The sequence below is a fragment of the Ochlerotatus camptorhynchus genome, unplaced genomic scaffold (genome assembly GCF_037179485.1).
Source record: "Ochlerotatus camptorhynchus isolate MF236.1 unplaced genomic scaffold, CSIRO-AGI_Acam_v1.1 ptg000209l, whole genome shotgun sequence".
Taxonomy (NCBI): Eukaryota; Metazoa; Arthropoda; class Insecta; order Diptera; family Culicidae; genus Ochlerotatus; species Ochlerotatus camptorhynchus.
In genome coordinates this window covers 285872-312533 of record NW_027040699.1, presented here as the reverse complement: position 1 = coordinate 312533, position 26662 = coordinate 285872, and the positions used below count along the sequence as shown (strand labels likewise).

The following is a 26662-nucleotide window of genomic DNA, read 5'->3' as shown; positions in this document are numbered from 1 at the left end:
ATTGAAGTTTGATGTCATCTCGAAACCCAGAATTTTGATTTTTTTTAAATATTTGTATCTTTTCTACAAGCCTAAAAATACAAAAAAATAATTCCCAGTAGCATAATGTCATAAACATGGCCCGGATGGCCGTCGGACCGTCCTCCGGAACATCCGGAACATCCGTAAAAGTGTTCAATCTATGAAACTGATCCTAGAACTCCACGGTTTTTTTTTCGAAAGCATTAGGAACTGTTATATAAGAAAGAATTTGGGGTCGTACCATAAACATGAACCTGGATGACCATGAAACCGTCTTCCAGAAGATCCGTAAAAGGTGTTCATCGATGATACTTATTCTAGAACTTCACGGTTTTCTCGAGAATACTTCAAACTGTGAAGTTTTCGAAAAAAATCACGGCTTTTTCATGTATGAAACACTTTTACAGATGTTCCGGATCTTCCGAATGACGGTCCAATGGCTATCCAGGTTCATGTTTATGTCATGACTCCAAATTCATTCTTATAACACAGTTCCTAATATTTTTTGAAATAAACTGCGGGGCTCTAGGAACAGTTTCATGGATTTACCACTTTGAAGGATGTTCCAGATCTTCCAGAAGACGGCCTCATGCCCATCCAGGTCTAGGTTTACGTCCCGACCTATTTTTTTTAATTATATCACAGTTCCAAGAGATTAAAAAAAACAGCTGAGCTCTAGAATCAGTTTCATGGATAAATCAATTTTACCGATGCTCCGAATCTTTAGAAGGACGGTTCCATAGCCATCCGGGTTTTCGAAAAAAAACTTCGGAGCTCTAAAATCAGTTTCATGGGTGGACCACTTTTATGGATGTTTCGGATTTACCGGAGGACGGTCCTATGGCCATCCAGGTACAGGTTTATGTCATGATCCCAATTTTTTTGTGATATAACAGTTCCTAATGTTTTTAAAAAACCGCGGAGCTCTAGGACCAGTTTCATGGATGGACCACTTTTAAGGATCTTTCGGATCTTCCGGAGCACAATGTCATGACCATCCGGCACCATGTTTATTTCACGACCCTAAATTATTTCTTATATCACAGTTGCTAGTGTTTTCGAAAAAAAACCGCGGAACTCTAGAATCAGTTTAATAGAAGAATCACTTTTACGGATGTTCCGGATCTTTCAGAGGATGATCCTATGGCCATCCGGGTTTATTTTATATCACGACCCAAAATTCTTTCTTATATCACAGTTCCACGTGTTTTCGAACAAAATCATGGAGCTATAGGATCAGTTTCATGAATGGACCACTTTTACGGATGTTTTGGATTTTCCGGAGGACGGCCCCATAGCTATCCGGGTCCGTGTTTATGTCATGAACCCAAATTCTTTCTTATATCACAGTTCCTGATGTTTAAAAAAAAATCGCTTCCGGAGGACCGTTCCGTTGTCTCCAGGATCCATATATAGGAACCATGACTGTATTCGGGCTAATTATGAACATTTGTGCCCATTAATCTCATTTATGGATCTTAGGCCACTTGCAAAACCCATAAACACTCCTTTAAATGAAAACGTGTAACGACTCTTTTCGCTTTTCAATCAATAAGACGACCCTATTTTTAATAATCTACAGACTCTGGGAATTCTAGAAGTACCACAATTTTTGAAATTCATCAAGAAATGGCTAAGTTATGCTATTGCAAACGTGCCGTTACACGTTTTTCGGAGGCATCATATTCGGAGTGTTAATAAAGTGACAACCACATTTCCCTACTATTTGATTTTATTTAAGTTCGAGATTACGGAAATCTTTTATTTTCATTTGGTTTTATCAACTGCTTTATTCTTCACTAGCTGAGTGTGCCCGGTCTTGCTCGGGATTCAATATTAGCTTGAGTTTATGCGCCGATTTAAAAATAAAGCATGCTATTTTGTACGTAGCTCCCCCCCCCCCTATTATCTAAGGGGCTACCCCCTATGATTATCTCCTTATACCCCCACATGCGAGCCCCACATGCCTAATTTGGTTCCATTTGCTTGATTAGTTCTCGAGTTATGCAGAAATTTCTGTTTCATTTGTATGGGAGCCCCCCCTTACAGAAGGGGGAGGGGTCTCTAACCATCATAAGAACCTTCCACGGCCCCAAAAACCCCTGTATACAAATTTTCACGCCAATCGGTTCAGTAGTTTCCGAGTCTACACGGGAAAAAATGCGATCTCCGAAATAAGAAAAATGACTCATGATTTCATGAACACAGCGTATTTTCATGTTATGAAAATACACCATGAATAATATTCATGATATCATGAGCAACTTTTGCGTAACGCAGCAACCATTCCCAAAATCATGAATCATCATAGTTGAAATCATGAGCTAAATTCATGGGTTTAACTTTTAACCAAAAAATGTAAAAAGAATAAAATAAAGCACCAGACTGGATTAGAACCAAGAACCTTGAGATCATTTAACCCATACTTTGACCACTAGACTATCAGTACTTGAATAAGATGGAAGACAAAATGCGTATAAGAGATACCTATGTAGTGCGGTTTATGAACACGGTTAGCAAAGTACGTGTAACGCTTGTAGCGGTCTTGATTTAACTGCATTATGAAATCATGAATTTCCAAGACAAAAACATGAATCATTGTTACGATTTCATGGGATGGAAAGTTTTTTCATTTCATGATTTTTTATTCATGAAAATGAAATCTGATTTGTTTCCGTGTATAAGGGTCAGACAGACAGACAGACAGAAATTCATTTTTATATATATAGATAGAAGATAGATTAAGCTTCTATGTTTGATTTTAAATTTTCTATTTTTTTCTAATTAAATCCAATTTCAACATTAGATAAGATTCAGGATGGCAAATGAACCAGGAAAACCGGGAAAAGGGGATTTTATTTTCCCCAGTTAAACAGTTGAGTTAAAGTTCTTAAGAAAAGTTATAGCTTAGAACAGTTCCATGAAGATAAGGAAAATTGCAGGAACCATAGAACTTTAGAGCAAATTCCATTAAATTCAGGAAAATAGCGAGGAAAGTTCCAAGAACTTCAGGAAAGATTGGCGAACTTTAGGAAGGTCCGCAAAAAAAAAACAAGGTAGAAGTTCCGAGGATTACAGGAAATACCCAGGATTTTGAGAAAACTCCATGAACAAACCGGGGGATAGTAATGGAAGTTCCGGAAATTTCGGGAACTTCAAGGAAGCTTCGAGAACTTTAAGGTAGTTCCATCAACTTCAGTGAAATAGCAGAAACTTTTAAGAAGTTCTATGTACTTTAGAGAGCTTCATGGAAGTCAAGAAACCTTCAGAGAAGTTTCAAGAGCCTCAGAGATGCTAGGAAGCTCAGGCAGTGATTAGACTTAAGGAAAGCCCAAATTTTCGGGGAAGTAAAAAGATCTGTAAAGATTAGTTTCGATAAATTCAACTTAAGGAAAATTTTGATTAACTTTAAGAAATTCCAAAAATTTCATGGTAGTCCAGAAAATTCCTGAGCAGTTTAGAAAACTTTAGGCATATAATCGAAACTTTATAGAAGTCCAGAGATGTTCAGGAAAGTTTTAATAGTTTTTGGGACAGTGCCATTTTTGACCATGGACTTGAGGAGAACTTCTTTAGGGGTGATGACCAGTTAGTACTTGAAGGAAGATCTAAGAACTTCATACCAGTTGCGTAAATTAATTGCAGGATCTTTCAAAAAATTTGTGATAACTCATGGAAAATTCCAAGAATTTCAGGAATTTTCCCGAAATTTTAGGAAAATAACAGGGTCTTCAGGGATGTTCCATGAATACCAGGAAAATTGCTGGAACGTTAGAGATGTTCTGAGAACAATAAGGGAACTTCATGAAGGAACGGAATCTTCAGGAAAATGGCGGGAACTGTCAAAAAGTTCTGAGCAGTTCACGGAAGTCTAGAGAACTTTGCTGATGTTCAGAGATCATAAGGGCAGTTCAAATAAATTCACCGAATACTGGAAGAGTTCGTCTGGACACTCGGGGAAGCTTAAAGGCTATTCATTCTTCAAAAAAAAGTACTGATTACATCTCCAACGTTTCGGTCCAAGGGGTTGGAATCTTCATTAGGGCTGGATTAAGTTTTGTAAAGTATATTTTTGCACTTAACCAAAGGGGGCACATCTTTATATCCCCTGACGATGTCCAAGTCCAAAGACCGGTAGGTTGGACATGAAGCATCGTAGCGTTTTGATCAACCGTTAACCTGATAATCCAATACATGAATCATTCGCAGGGGGTAAGTCACTCTGTCACCTTGTGTCTGTGCTTATTGTGTTTCATGTGTGTTTTTGGGTGTCGGAAGATGTTGCTGGGTGTTTCGTCATCTTGACCGAGCTGTCAAAATTTCAACCGGGCTCCTTTGTAGTTAGTCGTTCTGTGACCATACCACAGACAGTTTTCGCAGAGATCCACTGTCCTCATGAAAGGAAGAATCCTTGTTGGACAGCAAAACAGCTTAACGCGATCTGGCAGTTGATTTGTGCGGAACGTTACGCTAACTCGCGCTAACGGGATCCGATCGTTGTTTGCAAAGTGATGCAGCCTCCTAACTCGCGTAATCAGGAACTGCGACTCTAGGCCGGCCTCAATTTCGGTTTCTGTCATGTTAACTGGAACTCCAGCGATCACACCTGTGATGGATACCAAGTGACTTGGTACATGCGCTCTGTAGACTTCACTTTGTGCGTTAATCTTTTCCAACAGCAGGTTGGCTTTGATGAAGTTGTTAACAACCACCATCACCTTGAAGCGACCCACATACTTCATGTCAATAATGTGACCTCGAATGCCTTCAATCTGCGTAAGAGCAGACCCAAGAGAAAACTTGTTGATCTTCGTGTTCTTGTCTTGAGATCGTAGTTCGACGTAGATTCGGTACGGAGCAGTGTCCGAGAATGTGAATATGATATTCTCCCATCCTTGGTCATTCTTCTTCTGCGTGCTTGTACCCGGAATAACCAACGGGGCTGCATTTTGATCCATGTCCTTGTTCCTTTGAAGGGAGCCTCCAGCGGCCCCTTCTTCGGAACCTTAAGGTTCCATACTGTATCAGTTAACCTCACTTCAGTGCTGATTTATTTTTTCATCTCTAATAACAAAATGGCTGCCTTAGTGCAGCGGCGTCCTTCCCCCGTTCTTTTAATTTCAAATGCTTCTGTATTCTTTAACTTTTCCTTCACTTTATTTCTTATATTCAGTCACATTTTTTTTTTTTCTTAGAAGCACTCTTAACTGCAACTTTTCGCAGGGATATAAAAATACACGTGGTAAACAAAACTCGTGTCCTATACACGGTACTACCGAAACGAGAATGCCGATAATCCTCGTACTCAATCGTACCAATCTGGGGTCGAAGCGTTGCAACTGTAAACAAAAACAACAACAACAACAACAATAACAATTGAATGTAAACATTATTTGCAGTGGTGCCAGAATTGATTAAAACATTTGCTTATCATGGGGCGGCAGGGTGTTTGTGGGTGTTTGAAGTGTGTCGACGTGTGTTTCTCTGGGTGTTAGCACAATGTGGTGTAGTGTGACTCACCCCCTGATCATGCAGCCTACTGGCTGATCAGAAGGGAAAATGGGTTTAAGGTTATGCAGAGCACGGGTCGCTTATTTAATAGCACTGTTACGCAACTTTCAACACTGATCACTTACCTTGGCAGGAACCAATCTATTTCAATCAACAGTTACGAAGGAAAGAAGGACTACCAACCAGTTCTATAAACAAGGTGAAGATGATTCTTTAAAACGGACAATCAAGAGCGAGGTCTGGATACCCCTTTTTGGGCACGAAATCCGAAATTGAAGAAAGGAAACTTTTGGGGAATGTGTCTTGAAGTAACATCAACAAAATCTTCTTACATGCTTGACAATTTATTTGGCCCAGGCGGGGCAGTTGATTACGATAGAGAGAGACATTTTAGTGGTTTTACTTTTTCTGCTGGTGGTTGCGGTGAACGGCGGCTACGGTGGCTAGCTTTTGATGGTGGTGGTTGAACGGTGGGAGGGCCCTCCGACGACGATCCTTTGAACTTTCACCGGATCTCGACCGGTCGAAGAAGGTATGCTTTGGCGGTATGCTCGACAGACGAGTGGGCAACAGTAGCACACCGGCCTCCGGTTACGAAACTTTGCTTGCCAACTCCGAAGTCGGCTCGTGGATCGATGTGTCCTGTACTTGAACTGGAACGTTTGCCACGGTTCCGAACCAGCTGCTTGCCAAGTTCCCAATTGTTGGTGTCACTTTTCTGTCCGATATTACTCCCAAGATGGCGTCCTGCTCGGTACCCAACGAACGAGGTTCCAAGATGGCGTATTTGGTCCAGTACCCACCAACCGAGGTTTTGGGGTGACTCCGAAATACTGTAGCGTTTACCACAATCGGTCGTAGATTTCGCTGGGGATGAAATAAAAATCCTCTGGGATTGAACCCCGAGGCCGGAAAAAGAAAAGACCCGGGTGCGGACCTGATCCGGAATATTAGCGCACTAGTTGTAACTGGTAACTGTTTGTAGGTTAATGAGAGATAGGATAGTGTCTCGGCTCAAACCGCCGTCAATAAACGATCCGTGTGCGTAACTTTACCAGTGCTCTGTAAATAATTCGACCACCGTGCGCATTTAAAACGACAGCTAAGGATTCAAAAGGCGTTAGGTTCTCACTGGCAAAAATCAATTATTTTATTTATGTGTTTCGCTTGTACATTTTTGCCAAAACATCAGCCTTACAAATTCTATAAGACCACATAGGTCCTATAAGAATGCATAAAAGGTATGTGTGACCGCTTATACATTTCATTTGACACATGATGTTCATTAATTTTTTGCAAGGCGTCTTCTTATTAGTTGACTTATACATTTTATGAATAATCAGCAATAGAAATTTGCCAAAAGGTATAAGGAGATTTCTATCCGTGTAGACATTGGGATGTTTGTGGAGGAGCCAACAAACTACAATTCTGGGACCAACGGTTACAATCATTAGTAGGTATTTTAAAGAAAAAGATGAGCTGCTTGCACACAGTTATGGGCGGTCTTTAAAGGAAATGTATCGATTTGAAGGGGGTGGGGGCGCACATATTAGAAATCAGTGAGTAACCACACCCAACTCAGCAAAATTCGTAGAATTTCAGGGAAGTATAACAAGCTAAAAAAACGCTTAAGTCCAGAAAGCTTCTTAGAACTTCAGGGATCTTCGTATTTAAGGAGCTTTAAAGCTGTTTGTCACAGATCTTGCTTAAAAAACTTAATGAACTTTCTAGATGTTTTGGGAGCTACACTTAATTTCTGAAAACTGCCCAGATGTTTAGAAATATTTGTAGAAAAGTTTGAGGGTGTTTTCTGAAGTTCGGAGAAGTACATAGCTGTTCTGAGATCATTTTTGAATTAAGAGAGCTTAAAAAAAAGTATGGAACTTGAAAGACATTCAGGAAATTTCGTAGAAGTTTAATTTTTTTTCTAGAAGTTAAGGAAATTTCGTAGATGTTCAGGAAACATTGTATGAGTTATAGAAAACTCGTACACGTTCATAAAATTTGGTAAAAATCCAGTGTACTGCCTAGAAGTTTGGGAAACTTTATATGAGCTATGGAAAAATCGTAGAAGTTCAGAGAGCTTCGCAGAAGTTGGTGGAACTTCCAATAAGTTCAGGGAACGTCATAGAGGCTAAGGAAAATTCGGATAAGAAACCATTGTAGAAATTCGGAAACTACGGAAAATTCGTAAATTCGCAATTTCAGAAACTATCTCAGACATTCGTCCAAGACAGATGGTTGATCAGAAAGTATTCAAAACATCTCCAGATTATCAATGATTTCAGTTAAGTCCTCTTTCAAGACTTCAAGGTTGTTCAAGTATTATTCTGAAGATCTCCATCTGTTCAGGGAAAAAAAATGTAATTGCATCTCTCAAATTCTTTCCCAAAATTGCTGGTTGATCATGTTGAGAATTGTTCAAAAGATATTTTTTAAATGGCATCTCGCAGAGTTGGCCGGTTGCTCGAAAATTATTCAAAAGATCTCGAAGATTTCATTACAGTCCTTTAGATTTTTGTTTTGCTCAAGCCTTCTGGTTGATCAAGAATTCCTTTAATTTATCAACGTTTTCATAAGGAGACCTTGTTATATGCCGTCATAATATTAATTTGTATAACAAAAATTATCACTTGACTGCCGAAAACTCGAAAAAGCCTTTAATTTCAACATATCTTCAAAAAGAAGACATGGCTTCAAATCTGGCACCCCTGGTATCCATTCACAACCACAAAGCAGGCCTTACCGCCTCCTGCGCCAAACGCACTTGGCCTGCTGTGTTCTTGTGTACCGCTACGTGAAGAGCAGTTTTGAATTCGAAGTGATTTGATTACAAACAACACCCGGCGACTGCCAGCTAGTTGTTTGCTTCGTCAATTTCACTGGTCACTTTAAATCTAGAAACTATGCCTATTATCATCATCAGAGCTTTCAAACAGTAATTGCTTTACGAGTACATTGAAGATTGTGAATGGAAACAGATGCTGTTGCAAAAGTCAATTTGCATTCAGTAGTCTGACCTGCCACGCCCCATTGATGATCTCATCGTCATATCAACTCTTTTCGTAATTAGAAGGTTCACATGGACACGCGACGCAATACGATGTATGAGCGTTTTTAGTCAACCTGAGGACAAGATGGATAGAGGCCACAAATGGCCGCTGTCATGGCTGATTTTACAGGGCAAAGGTTATTTGTGGGTTCTAACAACCTTGGCGTTAATAATATCAAATTACCGTTCCACTCAATAGTACCCTTTGCTGACACCTGAACAATCGGAGTTACACTCAGCTCTTAATCAAACTCATGTTTGTGAGAGCTCTGTACAAATGATGAACTGATTCCCCAAATACGCCTATTCTGCCCTATGTGACATAACAGTCCCAATTGGAATCGACAGGCAGGTACTATCAAATTACAATGTACACGAAAAGTTTTCAACTTAGTTCAGAAAATGTCGCGAAAAACAGCAAAACTGTGTTGTCCCATCCATAAGAGTCCATGGAGGAAAAAAACCTTCAACAGCGTTTCTCTCAGCATGCTGTTTTAACGAACTATGCTGAAAAGAGCAGTAGGTATAGGGACTGTCTGTTTTCGCGTGAATAAGTTATAAACGCAATGCATTGCTTTCATTTATTGCATTGAATACCGATTGTCCTAAACATTACAATTCAATTTCTCTTCATCCGAGTAACCAATGATTTTCCGTTTCCACCACGTCATGGCACCCTTGGTTTGAACTCCAACCAAACTCCCTTCTCACCCTGCAGGATGAATCCATTCTTGCTCAACCGCAGCGGAATCTGCGTCTTCTCCGTCGGTTCGAAGCTGAAATCCATCAGCAGATAGTACACGATCGATTTGATCTCCATCAGCGCTAGCCGCGATCCGATGCAATTTCTCGGACCGGAACCGAACGGTATATACGATGCCGGATTGATCTTCGATTTGTTCTGCTCGCTGAACCGCTCCGGATCGAACCGGTCCGGATTGGGATAGTACTGCGGATCGTTGTGGATGGCGATCGCGGGAATCCAAATGCTTCTACCCTTCTCGATCACAAAGCTCGTACCGGCACCGTCGTCGAACCGGTAGTCCTTCGTGCAGTAGCGATCGGAAACCACACCCGGTGGCCACTTGCGTAGGCTTTCCGACACGACCATATCCATGTACTGCATCTTCTGAAGCACCTCGTACGTCAGCGGCTTTCCATCCAGGGACTTTTCCGTTTCCATCACTTCTTCGTACAGACGCTTCTGGATCTCCGGATTAATCGTTAGCTCATACGTCAAAAACGTCAACCCCGTGGACAACGTATCGAACCCAGCTAGGAAGAAGATGAAACACTGCGCGACCAGCTCATTGTCCTTCCAAACTCTCGAGTGCACCGATTTTCCCACTTGCGATTCCTCCACCGTCGCAAATCCAGCATCCTTCGTTTCCTGCTCGTCTTTCTCGTGCTTCAACGCACCCTTTCGAACTTCCATCAGCATGTGGATCATATCGTTCCTCACGATCCCGTGTGCCTGTCTCTGTTTCATATTTTCCATGATCATCCCTCTGAAGTACTTCGACGCCTGCGCATCGACAAAGTCCGTCCCCAGTTTCTCCATCAAAGCAGGCATTGCTCGCATTAGCAAAAACTTGACCATCACTGACCACCGTTGAAAATTGAGCAACTGCTTACCCTGCATGTAGAAATCGTTCTCCCGATCGCGCAGCGAATCCACCTTGATCCCGAACGCCACCGTGGCGATCACATCGTTTCCAAACCGCGCAAAAGTGTCCTTCATTTCGAACTCCAACCGCTTCCCGGCCTCAGCTTCCGAGCGCAAAAATTCCGCCATAGACCTACCGCACTCGACTACCAGTTCGAACATGTGACGCATCTTACTGCCGGTAAAGGCCGGACTCAACGTTGCCCTCATGTCGCGCCACTTCTGCCCCCGCAGTGCAAACAGCGAGTTGGAAAACAGGGCACCATCGTCGATATCCTCACTCGTTCCCGTCATCGTCGGCGTATGGTCGGTGAAGTGATCGAAATCCTTCACCGTAATCTTCTTCACCATTTCCGGATCACGGATCATAAAGATCGGCTTGGTCAGATCGTAGAAGCCCATGATTCTGAAAGATCAAACTTCTTAAGGCCATTTGATTGCGAAACGTTTGTGAACGTTTGGAACGAAACTTACTTGGCATCCGGAAAGGAGTCGTACAGCATTCGAACGTGACTCACCATGTCCCGTCGCCGTGTAATCATGGGACCGGTGTTGCCCAGCAGAAACGACGGTTCGACACATGGTATCGGTTTCGTCAGAAAGTAGGTGTACCGTTTCGATATGTAGTGATATGCCGCCAAGATAAGTCCTCCGACGGCAATCGCCACGAATAAATTTACTTCCATCATTTTGCTTGATTGATGCAATGTTGCACTTGAACTAAACGATCACAGTAGGCCACTGTGGCTTGCTTGAAGTGTGAAAGCATACAGACTGAAAGCGCTGGCCGTCGTCGTATCGTAGTTGGCGACTGGGGGTGTGTTCAAATAGTCGGTGTTATTTACGTCGAAGCGGTTGATCGAAGCAAGCTGTGTGCTGTGTCACGCTGGTGCATGTAAGTGTGCAGCAAGCTTGAGATAATTCAACTCTCACGTAAAAATGCGCGTGGTTGTGAAATTTAGCTGTGGTGAGATTACTAATGGAATATGGGAAAGATTAGAACACATATTTACATATCTATCAAATGAGTCTACAAAGCTGAGTAAGAAGAGCATTCGATCGATCGAAAAAGAATACATTTTGAACAAAGGGCCTTCATAGCGCTTTCGGATTTGACATTTTCCATGAACTTGGTCTTAAAACATTTTCAGGACTGATGTGATGATTTGAAAAATATTTAGACCTGTGTTAATACATGGTTTCTCCATAGTTCAGGATGGTCTCTCAAATCGAATGAACCGGGAATTGACCGGGAAATAATCGCGAATTTGTTTGATCGCATTTATTTTTTTCATTAAATATTCAAAGTTCGATATCGCTTATAATCTTGAATCTAGTCGCATGACCTTGAACAGTTTTCTAATAACAGTATCTTGAAATTTTTGCTTAACCACAGTTTCTGAATATAGACAATGAATGTTAATCCTGGATCTGAAACATAATAAATTCTTTCTTTGGAACTTATCCCAGTTTGTTTCGCAAGAATTTTCTTAGGATAATTTCAAAATGTCATCAGAACTACTTTTATTTTCAGGGTTCCTTCCAATACCGGGAATACATCATATAACCATATATCCATAAAAGTCTTGGAATTCTGTGCGAAACAGGAATTCCTTCCAGATAAAATCTTGAAATTCACTCTACATCATTGCATTCTTAAAAATTGTCGCAAGAATGTGCTTTAGTTTCTCTTCATTTTATTCTTCAGAATTCACTTCACTTCAAAAATCGCTAGATTTCCTTTAAATCCCTCTTTCATTACATGGAATTCTCTTGAAACTCCTGTAAGATTTTTACTTTAAATTTCCTCAGAATCACCTGGAACACTACTCAGAGTTTCGTAAATTCGTGAAGGATAAGAAAGAAGCAAAATTAATAAATTTTTGATAAAAAAGTATAAAGGTCTGTGTCTAGGGGCACGAACGGAGGCTTGACGTAGGACCGTTAGTGGACGGAACTCGGGACGGAACAAATATTTAGTTCTTAATTCGATCCGTTTTTGAATTGGTGGCTCTGAAAAGGGCCGGTGGTTTTTCAAATGGTGGCCACACCAGTGCAAAATTCGGATGACGGCGGCCTAGTCATGCTTCCTATTGCGGGAAGCCTTTTCTCCGGTCGATTTGGGTGCTTTCGTCGTCGTCGATTGGTGCGATGCGTACTGTTCCAGTCATACGTCGTGTCCGACGCTTATCCGTCCGTTGTTCGAAAAAAAAAATGACGAAGAACGATTTGGCAAGCGTTTTTATTATCGCTGCTTTTCTCCTCCCTTCCTTTCATTGGTGAAATGGTGAGCGATCAACCGAGCATTGAGCTCGCTCCTGTGAACATGCGTAATGCGTCGTTTGTTCGATTTGCGCTTTATCGTTGCGTCCGTGTTTGGGATTTTTCGTTACATGTCTGAATTTTGATTTTTTGTTATGTGACCCCCAGAAATTAAAGACGTAGTCCTACGTAAAAAAAAGTTTATAAGTCATACATCAATTTGAAAACCTACAAGGGACAGCCCTATGGGGTTGTACGCAATGGTGACGTGGTCTTATATAATAAATCTTATTTGTTAATTACAGCAGGAGCTGGTGTTTTGTGTATGAATAGGAATTCGAGCGGGTTTCTCTCTATTTATACTCTTTAGGCTGTGAACCATTTGCCGAGTTAAATTCAACTCGTGGTTAAAAGCGACATTTTGAAAGTTATTTTCTATGTTCGAAAATCCCCGTGCTGTCGATCGATCGGTTTTTGAACCACAGTTGTCAAAATTTAACTTTTTGTCTGTCAGAAATAATAATGCTCGGATAGCAGGGTTATTTGATAACTTTCCATCTTTAAAATTTTAACCAAAAATTAAAAAAAAAATCGCCAAATTGTTCAGAGCCTTAGTATGATGCGCTTGACATGGCCCACAGCTACTCACGAAGAGCTACTGATTCCGATCAATAGCGGTGCGGCTTCTCCTTCCTCTATGGATGGTCATGTGTGCTGCAGCTCGCTGCTTGCTGGCAGCCTGTCGTTGTGTACTGGAGAACACCACCACTCACCACGCGGTGATTGAATAAACACCGTTTGGTGAGACTGGATGGAATTCAACTTTGAAATCCGTGCTAGGGAAATCGCTTTTCGCAGACAATCTGTGATAATTTTAATTATCCGAGCAACAGTTGCAAATTCGTGCAATTTTCAATAGTGACATTTTGAAAAATGATAAAGTTTCAATTTTAACAGATACGTAGAAAAAAAAATCCTATCGATTGGCGTATTAAGAATTAAAATCCGTCATCTTTGGATCAAAATCAGACCACTTTCATGCCACGACCGACTTTGGTTTTTGAAATGGTACCCCCAATGTTACCTTAAAGTACATGGTATGTTAGATTTAACATATCAAGATAGATTTGAGCATGAGCATCCATAGAAGGAGGAAGTACCTAGCCTACCAGTAGCTCTTCGTGAGTCGCTGTCGGCCATCTATGCCAAGCGCGTCACCCTCATTCCAAACAACATACAGCTCACCAGTCTCATCTGAGTTTAACATCCAAATAGCTCAGCATTACTCAATCATCACGACAAAACCGGTCCTTTTCAGTACCACCACAAATTTGCAAAAGAGTATTTTTTAGACATTTGTCAAGGTCATCAATCGGATGTCAGTTCTCATATCAAGATAAAGCTATTACGCCCTAATTCCAGCTCTATCTTGATATGAGAACTGACATCCGATTGATTACCTCGACAAATGTCTAAAAAATACTCTTTTAAAAATGTATGGTGGTACTGAAACGGACCGGTTTTCTCGTGATGATTGAGTAATGCTGAGCTATTAGGATCAAGGTTGCAAAGACTCATTTAAGCTAAAATAATGTTTTTCGGAATAATAAAACCAAAAGATGGTATGATGGCATGTTTTACTTGTAACTTACAAGAAGAGGTTACAAAGTATGCGTTGGAAACATAAAACCTGTAAATTTTGCTTTCTATGAGTCACAATCAGCGATTTGCTGATCGCTGAGTGAGTGAGTGAGTTTGTGAAAAATCGCTGATTGTGACTCTCATGAAGTGAAATATACAGGTTTAATATGTCAAACACATTCTTTGCAACCTCTTCTTGTATCCTACCAATTCAAAATTTGATCATGGCATCTAATTATTTCATAATTTATAAAAACATTGTTTTAGCTGAAATGAGTCTTTGCAACCTTGATTAGGATGTTAAACTCAGATGAGGCTGGTGAGCTGTATGTTGTTTGTAATGAGGGTGACGCGCGTGGCATAGATGGCCCACAGCAACTCACGAAGAGCTACTGGTAGCCTAAGTAACAATTTTGGTTTTATGAAGGTTCTGTAGGCCATGATTTAGACTTGTAGCATGCTTCAAAACCACTATAAAACTTGAAATGTTACTGGGGAGGCTAGATACTTCCTCCTTCTATGGATTCTCATGTGGGCTGCAGCTCGCTGCTTGCAGGTAGCCTTTCGTTGTGTAGTGTCGAACAATGTTCAACGCCACGCGCCGAAAGCACTGCACTGAATCCGATCAGTGGTTGAGGGCAGCCTTCATAGCTATCTGCTTGCTGGGAGCCTTCCGTTGTTAACTGAAGAACACCACCTTGACCACGCGGTTATTGAATTAACCGTGAGACCGGATGGACTTCAACTTTGAAATCTGTGTTAGGGAAATTGCTTTTCGCAGCCAATCGGTGATAATTTTAATTATAATAGCAACAGTTGCACATTCGTGCAATTTTCAAAAGTGACAATTTGAAAAAATGATAAAGTATTAATTTGAACAGAGGCGTAGAAATATTTCTAATCGATTAGTGATAAAATTATAGAAATTGGTTAAGGGACAGCTGAGTTATTGAAGTTCAAAATCTTTCATAATTGTGTTACATGTTCCATTTTCGGTTTTCACAAAGTGTACCCCCATATAGAAATCACAGACGTAGTCAAAAAATGTGGCCACTATGAATAAAATGATTTGAGATAAGCTTGAACATTTTTAAAATTAATGGACTGCAATAGGGAGAGTAAAAAATTGGTTTGACTTTGGGATCCGTCTTCGCTTCACCCAGGCTTTGACCGTTTTGACATAACAAGCTAACATTTATTTCAAATTAATCACAATATTGGTGACCTTATCCTATGTTACTTCCCAAGTAACATTGCAGGTTTTATCGCGGTTTAATAGCACTCTACAAGTCTAAATCAGAACCCTCATAAAACCAAAATTGTTACTTGGGTTGTATGTATCGTATTATATAATTTTTTAAAGATTATGATTTTTACGAAGTCATCCACTCGCCACTCTCGGTTTCAACCCGACCCAGATGCCTTTCTCGGTCACAATTCTCGTTGGCGACTTTTGCAACTTGAGTGGAATTTGTGTTTTCTCGTGCACTTCGAAGCTGAAATTCAGCAGCAAGTAGTACACGATGGCTTTCATCTCCATCAGGGCAAAGCGAGAACCTACGAAAAAAAAAGAAAACTTAATCAACAATGACTGCCTAACTAAATTCCTGCTCTTTAACAAACCGATGCAATTCCTGGGTCCGATCCCGAACGGAAGGTACGTATCCAAATTGATGTTGCGACGGTTTTCCACACTGAATCGCTCCGGATCGAACCGCTCCGGTTCCGGGTAGTACTTCGGATCGTGGTGGAATCCAATCACACTCGCCATCACCGATTTTCCCTTCTCAATCGTAAACCGACATCCCCGGCCGTCATCGTAGACGTAGTCCTTGACGCACATCCTCTCGACGATCGCTCCGACCGGCCACATCCGCATGGTTTCCGACACCACCATATCCATGTACTGCATCGCTTGCAGAGCCTCGTAGGACAACGGTTTCCCGTCGAGGGCACGTTCCGTATCCCGGATTTCCTCGTACAACCGCTCCTGAACGTCGACATTCCTCGTCAACTCGTACGCCATGAACGACAAAGTGGACGAAACCGTTTCAAAACCGGCCGCGAAGAAGATCAACGCTTGAGCGATCAGTTCATCGTCGGTCCAAACGCGATCGTGACTTCGCGTACCAACCTGAGACTCCTGAACTGCAGCAAAAGCCTCATCCGTTAGCTTTTCGGCCGTATGCTTCAAACTGCCTTTCTTGGCCTGGATCAACAGTTCGATCATATCCGGTCGGAAGATGTTCTTTTCCCGCCGAAGGCGCATCGTTTCCAGAACCGTCCCTCGGAAAAAGGCGTCATGTTCCTTGCTCAAAAAGTCTAGCTTCATTTTGATCATCAACTTCGGAGCTAACGTATATCCGATTACTTTCAATGTATTGAGGAACCCCGTCGGTTGCATCACTGCCTTGCCCAGTGCGAAGAATGCGTTATCTTCTTCTTTGAACGAATCCACCTTGATGCCGAACGCCGTCGTTGCTATGACGTCATTGGTGAACCTCGAGAACATCTCCTTCACCTCGACCACCTGCAGCTCTTGATCGTCCGCCGCACGGCACTTTCCTCCGTAGAACTCCACCATTGTCTGTCCGCATTCGGCGATCAAGGCAAACATTTGCCTCATTTTGCTCCCGGTGAAGGCGGGACTGAGCGTCGCCCGCATGTCACGCCACTTGTTGCCGCGCAACGACACAAGCGTATTCATGATCAACATGTGCGTTACTGTCATTGTTTGCACCCAATCCGGTGTGGTCGACAAAGTGATCGAAATCCTTCACGGCGATCCGCTTCAGCATCTCCGGGTCACGGATCATGTACAGCGGGTCCGACATGTTGTAGAAGCCGAACACTCTGTGGGGGGAGAGCGAAAATAATATGTCATTGTATTTTGGGAACGAGTCTGGCAAGGTTATAGAATGCTCCAGGGAATTTCAATGGAAAGGCCAGCGTGCTTTGAGCACAAACCTAGTTTATTTCAAATATAAGACGATAAAATTTCTAGAGGATCGAAGCATGCTTTGCCTAACAGCACATTTCAATAGTGATCGTGCTCCGTGGAAATCACTATGTCGTAGCACTGAACCTGATACCTAATTGTCCACAAAAAAAGGCCCGTCAAGCAAACATCATGCACCTGAATAATCGACTACATCCCAGGCCGAGAGGGACTTCATTCAAGTGTTTTATGGTTTATCAAATTCCAGTAGCATACAACCGACAAAATGTCAAATGGAAGATATGAATTTGGTAAACATTGGAGATATAGGTTGAGATCTTTCCATTTTAATTTGGTCAATATGTGATGTACCTACCATCAATTACATTATATATTATTAATACATTTACTTTTACATAACTTAGAGTGTGTCCACGCATTCTACCACCACTGTAGATTCACAAAATACTTCGCTGGTTGAATATGGCTATTTAAACTCAAATCATTCCACAGCATCATATTTGTGGCAACTACAACGCAGTAGGCCTGGCCATTTTGTGTCAGATATGCTGCAAACACCTATATTGTGAAGAACAATGATTAGGTGTTATCTAACCTAATTATTTTCCAGGATACTTTCTCGTACTGACTGCGTTTGTATTAGATTAGATTAGATTATAAGACCATGCAATTTCTAGGACTACATATTCTGGTTGGTTTTTAGATTGCTCCAGGGGCTTGAGATAGAATTTTTCGTGTTCATACACACGCCTCTAGTTCAGGGATGTAGAGCTCTTAGGCCAAATGGGTCACTAGGTCGAAAGGCATTAAGTCGAATGGGTCATTGGGCCGAATTTAGAAAGATCAAAGTTTGAACTTTGACTATTCTTTGAAACAAATTTAAACACTCAGGGGCTTTGAAATTTTGAACGAGCATCTCTATCTGAGACGTAACAAATTCTTGAACTATGAAAAATTATCAGGATCTCATTTAAGAAAAAATGGATCACTAACTCAGTCTTATTTTTTAAGATCTTCGGCTTGTAAAACTTTCCAAGATTATGGAACTTAGATAAATTTAAAGATCATGAAAATTCAGTTCTAAGAATTGTAATTTTTGTCGGAATTTTTTTGAGATCTCGCATATCGAAATATTTTTGACTGAGGAATTTTCAGCCTATGATTTTACTTTAGAAGGTTTCTCCTTCTGCGCAACATGAGCAATTCTGTAGAGATCTACACACCACCAGAAAATTCTGTACTTATATAAGCACAACACCTTACGACTTTGAGAAATAATTTTCTCAAGTTTCCTCGGAAATTCTTTCAAGTTGCCTTGCAACTTCTCTAAAGCTCCCACGAAACATCACTGAAATTCACTCGGAACTTTGCTGTATTTCCCTCGGAACTTTGCCGAAGACCTCTTAGAATTTCCCTGTAGCTCCCTTGAAACTTTCCGGAGACGAACCAACCTTGGGCTGAAAGTCTCCTTAATAAAGAACCATCATCAACAACAACGAGCCCTGAAGATCCCTCGGAACTTCCCTGTAGATCCCTCGGAACTTCCCTGTAGATCCCTCGGAACTTCCCTAAAGTTTCTCCAGAAATCGACTGCCCAGAACACCAGATCCACCTTAAAACAAAGTTTTAGAAAACTTCACTGAAGTTCTTTTTTTTAATCTTTATTTGAGAGATTTTTAGCCAAAGGCTAGTTCATCTCTTATCACTGGAGTTCTATTTCTATAGCAGATTCAGCAGAGCAGAGCTTCATATTAGCTCGAGAATCTTCATAGAATTCTGGGTACCTTATTTCAAAGTCAAATTTCTACAAAGCTAAGGTTCATGGAACTTCATAAGAACTCAGGGACTTTCTTAGAAGTTCAGGTAACTTAAGAGATTATTAAACAATTTAAGAAAAAAAAACATGTATTTTCAAAGAAACTCATCAAACTTCGAAGAAAATCACGAAACTTTAAACAAGTTTACGGAGCTTCAGAGAACTCCTAACAATATCAGAATAGTTCACAGAACTTCCGAGAGGTACACACTTCTTGGAAGTTCACGGAACTAACAAGAAGGTCAAGTTCACGGAATTTTAGAAAAAAAAGCCTCCGACTAGTTCACGAAAATGTTGAGAAGGTTTCAGAATTTTAGTCAAGATAGTGGAATTATCGAAAATTTTATGGAATATCCTATAACTTCATGAAACTTCCGACAAACTCACGAAACTTGCAACTATTTCATGGAGTTTCTGACGTACTCACGGAACTTCTGTCTAGATCGTGGAACTGCAACTCTCGGTAATGGTTATTTTAGACAAGTCAACGGAACTTCCGATAAGTTCACGGAACTTCCGACAAGTTCATGAAACAACCGACAAGCTCTCGGAACTTTCAACAAGTTAATCGAGCTTCTGGCAGGTTCAGGGAGCTTTCGGCAAATTCAGGGAGCTTCCGGCAAGCTCAGGGAACTTCCGATTAGTTTACGGATATTCCGACAAGTTCAGGAGACTTCTGACAAATTCACGAAATTTTTGACATGTTCACGAATCTTCCGACCAGTTCACGGTTCTTCGGACAACTTCATGGAACTCCCAACAATCTCAGGAAATTTCTGGCAAGTTCACGGAAATTCCGACAAGTTCACAGAACTTCCGACTTCCGGATCTTCTGACAAGTTCAAGGAACTTTTGACATTTTTACGGAATTTCTGACCATTTTACGAAAACTTCAACATGTTCATGGAACTTTCGACTTGTTCACGGAACTTCCGACTAGTTCACGGATCTTGCGCCTAGTTTACGGAAACCTACAAGCTCTCACGAACCTTCCAACAAGTTCATGGAACTCCTGGCAAGCTCAGAGAACTTCCGACTAGTTCATGGATCTTCCGACAAGTTCAGGAAACTTCTGAAAAGTTCACGGAATTTCTGACAAGCTCACAAAACTTCTGACTGGTTCACAAAACTTTCGACTAGTTCACGGTTCTTCTGACAAGTTCTTGGAACTTCCAACAAGTTCTGGTATCTTCCGGCAAGTTCACGGAACTTCCGACAGATTCATGGCACTTCTGGCAAGTTCATAGAACTTCCGATTAGTTTATGCATATTCCGACACGTTCAGGAAACTTATGACAAATTCACGAAATGTTTGACTAGCTCAAAAAACTTTCGACTTGTTCACGAATCTTCCGACTTGTTCACGAATCTTCCGACTAGTTCACGGTTCTTTGGACAACGTCATGGAACTTCCAACAAGCTCAGGGAATTTCTGGCAAGTTCACAGAAATTCCGACAAGTTCATAGAACTTCCGACTTCCGGATCTTCTTACAAGTTCAAGGAACTTTTGACATTTTTACGGAATTTCTGACCATTTCACGAAAGTTTCAACATGTTCATGGAACTTTCGAGAAGTTCACGGAACTTCCGACTAGTTCACGGATCTTGCGACTAGTTTATGGAAACCGAAAAGCTCTCACGGACCTTCCAACAAGTTCGTGGAACTCCTGGTAAGCTTAGGGAACTTCCGACTAGTTCATGGATCTTCCGACAAGTTCAGGAATCTTCTGACAAGTTCACGGAATTTATGACAAGCTCAAAAAACTTCCAACTGGTTCACAAAACTTTCGACTAGTTCACGGTTCTTCCGACAAGGTCCTGGAACTTCCAACAAGTTCTGGGATCTTCTGGTAAGTTCACAGAACTTCCGGCAAATTCACGGCGCACTTCTGGCAAGTTCAGGGAACTTCCGATTAGTTTATGCATATTCCGACACGTTCAGGAAACTTCTGATAAATTCACGAAATGTTTGACTAGCTCAAAAAACTTTCGAGTTGTTCACGAGTCTTCCGACTAGTTCACGATTCTTCGAACAACTTCATGGAACTTCCAACAAGCTCAGGGAATTTCTGGCAAGTTCACGGAAATTCCGACAAGTTCATAGAACTTGCGACTTCCGGATCTTCTGACGAGTTCAAGGAGCTTTTGACATTTTTACGGAATTTCTGACCATTTCACGAAAGTTTCAACATGTTCTTGGAGCTTTCGAGAAGTTCACGGAACTTCCGACTAGTTCACGGATCTTGCGACTAGTTTATGGAAACCAAAAAGCTCTCACGGACCTTCCAACAAGTTCGTGGAACTCCTGGTAAGCTTAGGGAACTTCCGACTAGTTCATGGATCTTCCGACAAGTTCAGGAATCTTCTGACAAGTTCACGGAATTTATGACAAGCTCAAAAAACTTCCGACTGGTTCACAAAAATTTTGACTAGTTCACGGTTCTTCCGACAAGGTCCTGGAACTTCCAACAAGTTCTGGAATCTTCTGGTAAGTTCACGGAACTTTCGGCAAATTCACGGCACTTCTGGCAAGTTCAGGGAACTTCCGATTAGTTTATGCATATTCCGACACGTTCAGGAAACTTCTGATAAATTCACGAAATGTTTGACTAGCTCAAAAAACTTTCGAGTTACTCACGAATCTTCCGACTAGTTCACGATTCTTCGGATAACTTCATGGAACTTCCAACAAGCTCAGGGAATTTCTGGCAAGGTCACGGAAATTCCGACAAGTTCATAGAACTTCCGACTTCTGGATCTTCTGACGAGTTTTTCTTCTTCTTGACCAGAACTTTTGACATTTTCCACGGAATTTCTGACCATTTCACGAAAGTTTCAACATGTTCATGGAACTTTCGAGAAGTTCACAGAAATTTCTACTAGTCCACGGATCTGGCGACTAGTTTACGGAAACCCAAAAGCTCTCACGTACCTTCCAACAAGTCCGTGGAACTCCTGCCAAGCTCAGGGCACTTTCTACTAGTTCATGGATCTTCCGACAAGTTCAGGAAACTTCTGACAAGTTTACGGAATTAATGACAAGCTCACAAAACTTCGAACTGGTTCACAAAATTTTCGACTAGTTCACGGTTCTTCCGACAAGTTCCTGGAACTTCCAATAAGTTCTGGGATCTTCTGGTAAGTTCACGGAACTTCCGGCAAATTCACGGCACTTCTGGCAAGTTCAGGGAACTTCCGATTAGTTTATGCATATTCCGACACGTTCAGGAAAATTCTGATAAATTCACGAAATGTTTGACTAGCTCAAAAAACTTTCGAGTTGTTCACGAATCTTCCGACTAGTTCACGATTCTTCGAACAACTTCATGGAACTTCCAACAAGCTCAGGGAATTTCTGGCAAGTTCACGGAAATTCCAACCAGTTCATAGAACTTGCGACTTCCGGATCTTCTGACGAGTTCAAATGATTAAGGAATTTCTGACCATTTCACGAAAGTTTCAACATGTTCATGGAACTTTCGAGAAGTTCACAGAAATTTCTACTAGTTCACGGATCTGGCGACTAGTTTACGGAAACCCAAAAGCTCTCACGGACCTTCGAACAAGTCCGTGGAACTCCTGGCAAGCTCAGGGAACTTTCGACTAGTTCATGGATCTTCCGACAAGTTCAGGAAACTTCTGACAAGTTCACGGAATTTATGACAAGCTCACAAAACTTCCGACTGGTTAACAAAACTTTCGACTAGTTCACGGTCCTTCCGACAAGTTCCTGGAAATTACAACAAGTTCTGGGATCTTCTGGCAAGTTCACGGAAATTCCGACAAGTTTACAGAACTTCCGACTAGCTCACGGATCTTCTGACAAGTTCAAGGAACTTTTGACATTTTCACGGAATTTCTGACCAGTTCACGAAACTTTCAACAAGTTCATGAAACTTCCGAGAAGTTCCCGGAACTTCCAACAAGATCATGGAACTTCTGGCAAGTTCATTGAAATTCCGACTAGTTCTCGGATCTTGCGACTGGTCCACACTTCCGATGTAGTTTAAAGTATTCGACAAGCTAACGGAACTTCATACAAGTTCACGGAACTTCTGGCAAGTTCAGATAACTTGTGGAAAGTTCAGAGATATTTCGACAAGTTCAAGAAAATTCTGACAAGTTCATGGAATTTCTGGTAAGTTCACAAAACTTCCGACTGGTTCACGGTTCTTCCGACAAGCTTATGGAACTTTTAGTTCACAAAACTTCCGACTTCCGGTTTTTCGGATAAGTTCATGGAAATCCCAACAATTTCAGGAAATTTCTGGCAAGTTCACAGAGCTTCCGACTAGTTCATGGATCTTCGGACAAGCTCAAGGAACTTTTGACATATTCATGGAATATCTGATTATTTCACGAAAGTTTCAACATGTTCATGGAACTTCTGGCAAGTCCATTGAACTTCCGACTAGTTCACGGAACTTCCGAGTGGTTTACGGAAATCGACAAGCTCCTGGAACTTCCAACAAGTTCAGGGAACTTCTGGCAAGCTCAGGGAACTTCCGACTAGCTCATGAATCTTCCGACATGTTCAAGAAACTTCTAACAAGTTCACAGAATTTCTGACAAGCTCACAAAACTTCCGACTGGTTCATAAAACTTTTGACTAGTTCACCAATCTTGTAACAAGTTCACGGAACTTCCGAGTAGTTTACGGAAACCGACAAGCTCAAGGACCTTCCAACAAGTTCGTGGAAATTCTGGCAAGTTCCAGGAATTTCTGAAAAGATCTTGGCCAAGTTCAGGGAACTTCTGCCTACACACTTCGAAAAATTAATGTAAATTTAGGTGCTTTGAGACTGACATACAATACGAGCATCAATTTTGACATAAAGTTGTGTCATAATAGACGCGAAATTTAGCTCAATCAAACGTAATTTTCGTTGAGTACCGAACTTTTCAGTCTCGGAGTACTTAATTTTACATGACATGTTTGTTTACGTCTCATCAAACATATTATATTAACAATATGATCCACTCTTTCGCTTAGCTGGCGAACCAAATTTTTAGCGATGAAAGCACCTCTGTGGCCAAAAAGACTGCCAACGTATTTGTTTATCGTCACGAGGGGTTAACCAAATGAAAATTTGTTTAATATTTTAAATGAATGTATTTCAGCATATTATTTTATTTGATGACAACAGTGACATGTCAGACAAATTTTAAAGTAATATACACAATGTAATTAATGGAAATAATGTGACTCTTACTTTTGTAATAAGTGCTATATTCGCACCCCTCGATTGTAATTGAATGATTGTTGCTGACCTTTTTCAACGCTAGATGGTGCGTGAAGCAATATTTTGCGGGTCGCCGTTGCAATATTTGGAAAAGGCATGAATGGATCATTTTGTTAATATGATATATTTGGTCTCATCCTTTATGTCAAAGATGGATTCCGTCACGTGTAAGATTAGGTATTTCTATGTGTGTAGCTCACAAAACATCCGATGAGTTCACAAAACTTCCAAGTAGTTCACGGTTCTTCCGACAAGTTCTGGAAACTTCTGGCAAGTTCACGGAAATCCCGGATTTTTTTTTTTCTATGGTCAATCATTCACATTTGGCTAAAATTCGGCCATTTTAAATCTAACAAAAAATCAAAATGACGTTTTCGATATTTTTTAACAAATCATAACTCTAAAACGTTACTTCCAATCGAGATGACGTCTGAGTCAAAGTTGCAGGAAAACATAATTCCTTTCTATGACAAAAAATATCACTTTAAAAAAAAATATGTAAATTTGGGTAAAACATCCAAAAAGTATTATAATCTTAAATTATAAAACAAAAATACCTTCTTTAGTAATGTTTTCAATTAAAAAGTTACGCACTAATCCTGGCCTGTTTGGTAGTATTTTGGAACTGTTTGGTAATAGTTTCAAAATCAGTGATAAATTAAAAAAATAGAAAATTTACTCCGAACTTTTACAGGCTGTGTTGATCCCATTTGATGATAAAAGTTAAAATTTGTTCAGCTGTGCAAAAACCCTGTAAAATTTTACAGGTTTAGGTGATTCAGTGAGTACATTTTCAGTTTCGCTCCTAAATTTGCCACCCTATCGGAATCCGAATGTGGTCCAATGTATCCACCGGACCTTGCAAGAATGAAGAAATGATTCTGTATGAATAATCAAGAAGGTACAAAGGCACATTTAGGACTGAAAGTGATCCCATCCCAAAATTAAGCACCCTCATACACTGAAAAAAGTTTTCATTTATTTTCTATAAGGAACGCACAGAATATTTTTAAAATAATAAAATTCTTGATTTTTATCTGATTATCACATAACATAATACATTATATGTGAGTAATCATATAGAATTCATTGGCCACATAAGATGCATGTGATTTAGTGGAGCGATTTCCAAATATGGGATTATTTGAAACTTATGTGAAATTCTCATGGATATTTTCCACTGGTTTTCAAACATTTTTTTTTTCAACTCAACCTTAAAATTCTTTCCTCATAAATACACATAAATTGCTGTCCCTCAGTTGTTTTAATCGACCTGCTCACACCATTTTTGATAACTTTTATAAAACAGAAACAACACGCAAACGAAAATCAATTTCATTAGTGTGTTTCATTTAATGATTTTTTTGCCAACACATCAACTTAATAGTTTGTATTTGGAAACCACATACATCCCAATCTAATATAATCTAACACCAACACAGCCAGTTCATGAGAGCATCCTGGAAAATGATAGAGATAGCTCCATAATTTTTCTTGTCTATTTGGTTTATGTTGCACATCAGAGAAACGCAAAATATATCAAAAAGACCAGGACAACTGTGCAGCATTTAAGGGGCAAGATGATTCAGAAACATCGGGCCTGTTTAGATCAAATATTTATGTAAGGGCAATGAATAAATTTTAATACAGTTTATTTGACACATGATCATCATTAACTTGCTTGCATGGTTTCTGCTTATTAGTTGACTATTATGAATAAAAACCAATAGAAATGTTCCAAGTACAATTTTAAAATGCATAACCACATACAGAATAAGTAAAACTAATATTGACACTGATCGAACTGCTGCACATTTTTTTTTTTTCATCGAAATCCAAATAAATTGCTGGTAAAAAAAACTTCGGGCAAAACGTAAATTGTATCCATCCAGTCCAGCCAAACTATGTTGGCATCACTGCTCTCATCGAACATCGTCATATCTCAATCTCTGCTGTCGATAACACCCCACGCTCAAAACGATTACTTACTTGGCATCGGGAAAACAGTTGTACAGCCATTTGAAATGCTCCAATATGTCACGCTTCTTCGCCAGCAGCGGTCCCAAATTCCCTATCAAAAGCACCGGTTTCAGGAAGGGCACACCCTTCTCGGCAAAGTAGAAATAATTTCTCGTCAAGTAGCGATAGATGAGCCCGAACGCGATCGCCGCCACCACCCCCACCATCGACACCGTCAGAAGGCTGAGTTCCATCATTTCGATGTTTGCTTTCGTTGTTTACTTATCTTGCGGGTTGAATTCTGTGAGCTGCTCAATTTTAACTGCGGGATCGTCCCTCTTCACACCACTGATATAATACACTGAGTGACGAGGGCAGACGAGCTCGTAACTGATTTTATAAGTGAATGTTCCCAGCGACACGGAGGGAATAAATGGGCATTTTTTTAATTTTATTTAATTACTTGTGCTTTCTTCGTGCTTCTCGTGATTGATACTCCTTTTTTTAATATTTTACATTATATATTTTGAA

General features: G+C 40.6%; 3 protein-coding genes and 1 pseudogene across 3 annotated transcripts in view; 2 read left to right on the top strand and 2 right to left on the bottom strand.

Moving 5' to 3' along the window:
• The window catches only part of bdg (bedraggled), a 226760-nt gene that overhangs the window by 170740 nt on the left and 29358 nt on the right, over positions 1-26662 (top strand). The window lies entirely within an intron of this gene.
• Positions 1-26662, top strand: part of LOC135703178 (G1/S-specific cyclin-D2-like) — a 306040-nt gene that overhangs the window by 262608 nt on the left and 16770 nt on the right. The window lies entirely within an intron of this gene.
• On the bottom strand, positions 9013-11062 carry LOC135703131 (probable cytochrome P450 9f2). The gene is made up of 2 exons (XM_065224231.1): positions 10725-11062; positions 9013-10656 (listed from the first exon to the last, which is right to left on the bottom strand). The coding sequence occupies exons 1-2, from the start codon at positions 10937-10939 to the stop codon at positions 9252-9254; spliced, it is 1620 nt and encodes a 539-aa protein (XP_065080303.1). The 5' UTR covers positions 10940-11062; the 3' UTR covers positions 9013-9251.
• On the bottom strand, positions 15507-26488 carry LOC135703130 (cytochrome P450 9e2-like; annotated as a pseudogene).

What these genes read in the sequence shown, in the direction of transcription:
- LOC135703131 (XM_065224231.1), bottom strand. Translation starts at nt 10,939, where the DNA reads ATGATGGAAGTAAATTTATTCGTGGCGATTGCCGTCGGAGGACTTATC. An exon ending in GACTCCTTTCCGGATGCCAA is followed by an intron (nt 10,657 to 10,724) that starts GTAAGTTTCGTT and finishes TTGATCTTTCAG; the next exon opens with AATCATGGGCTTCTACGATC.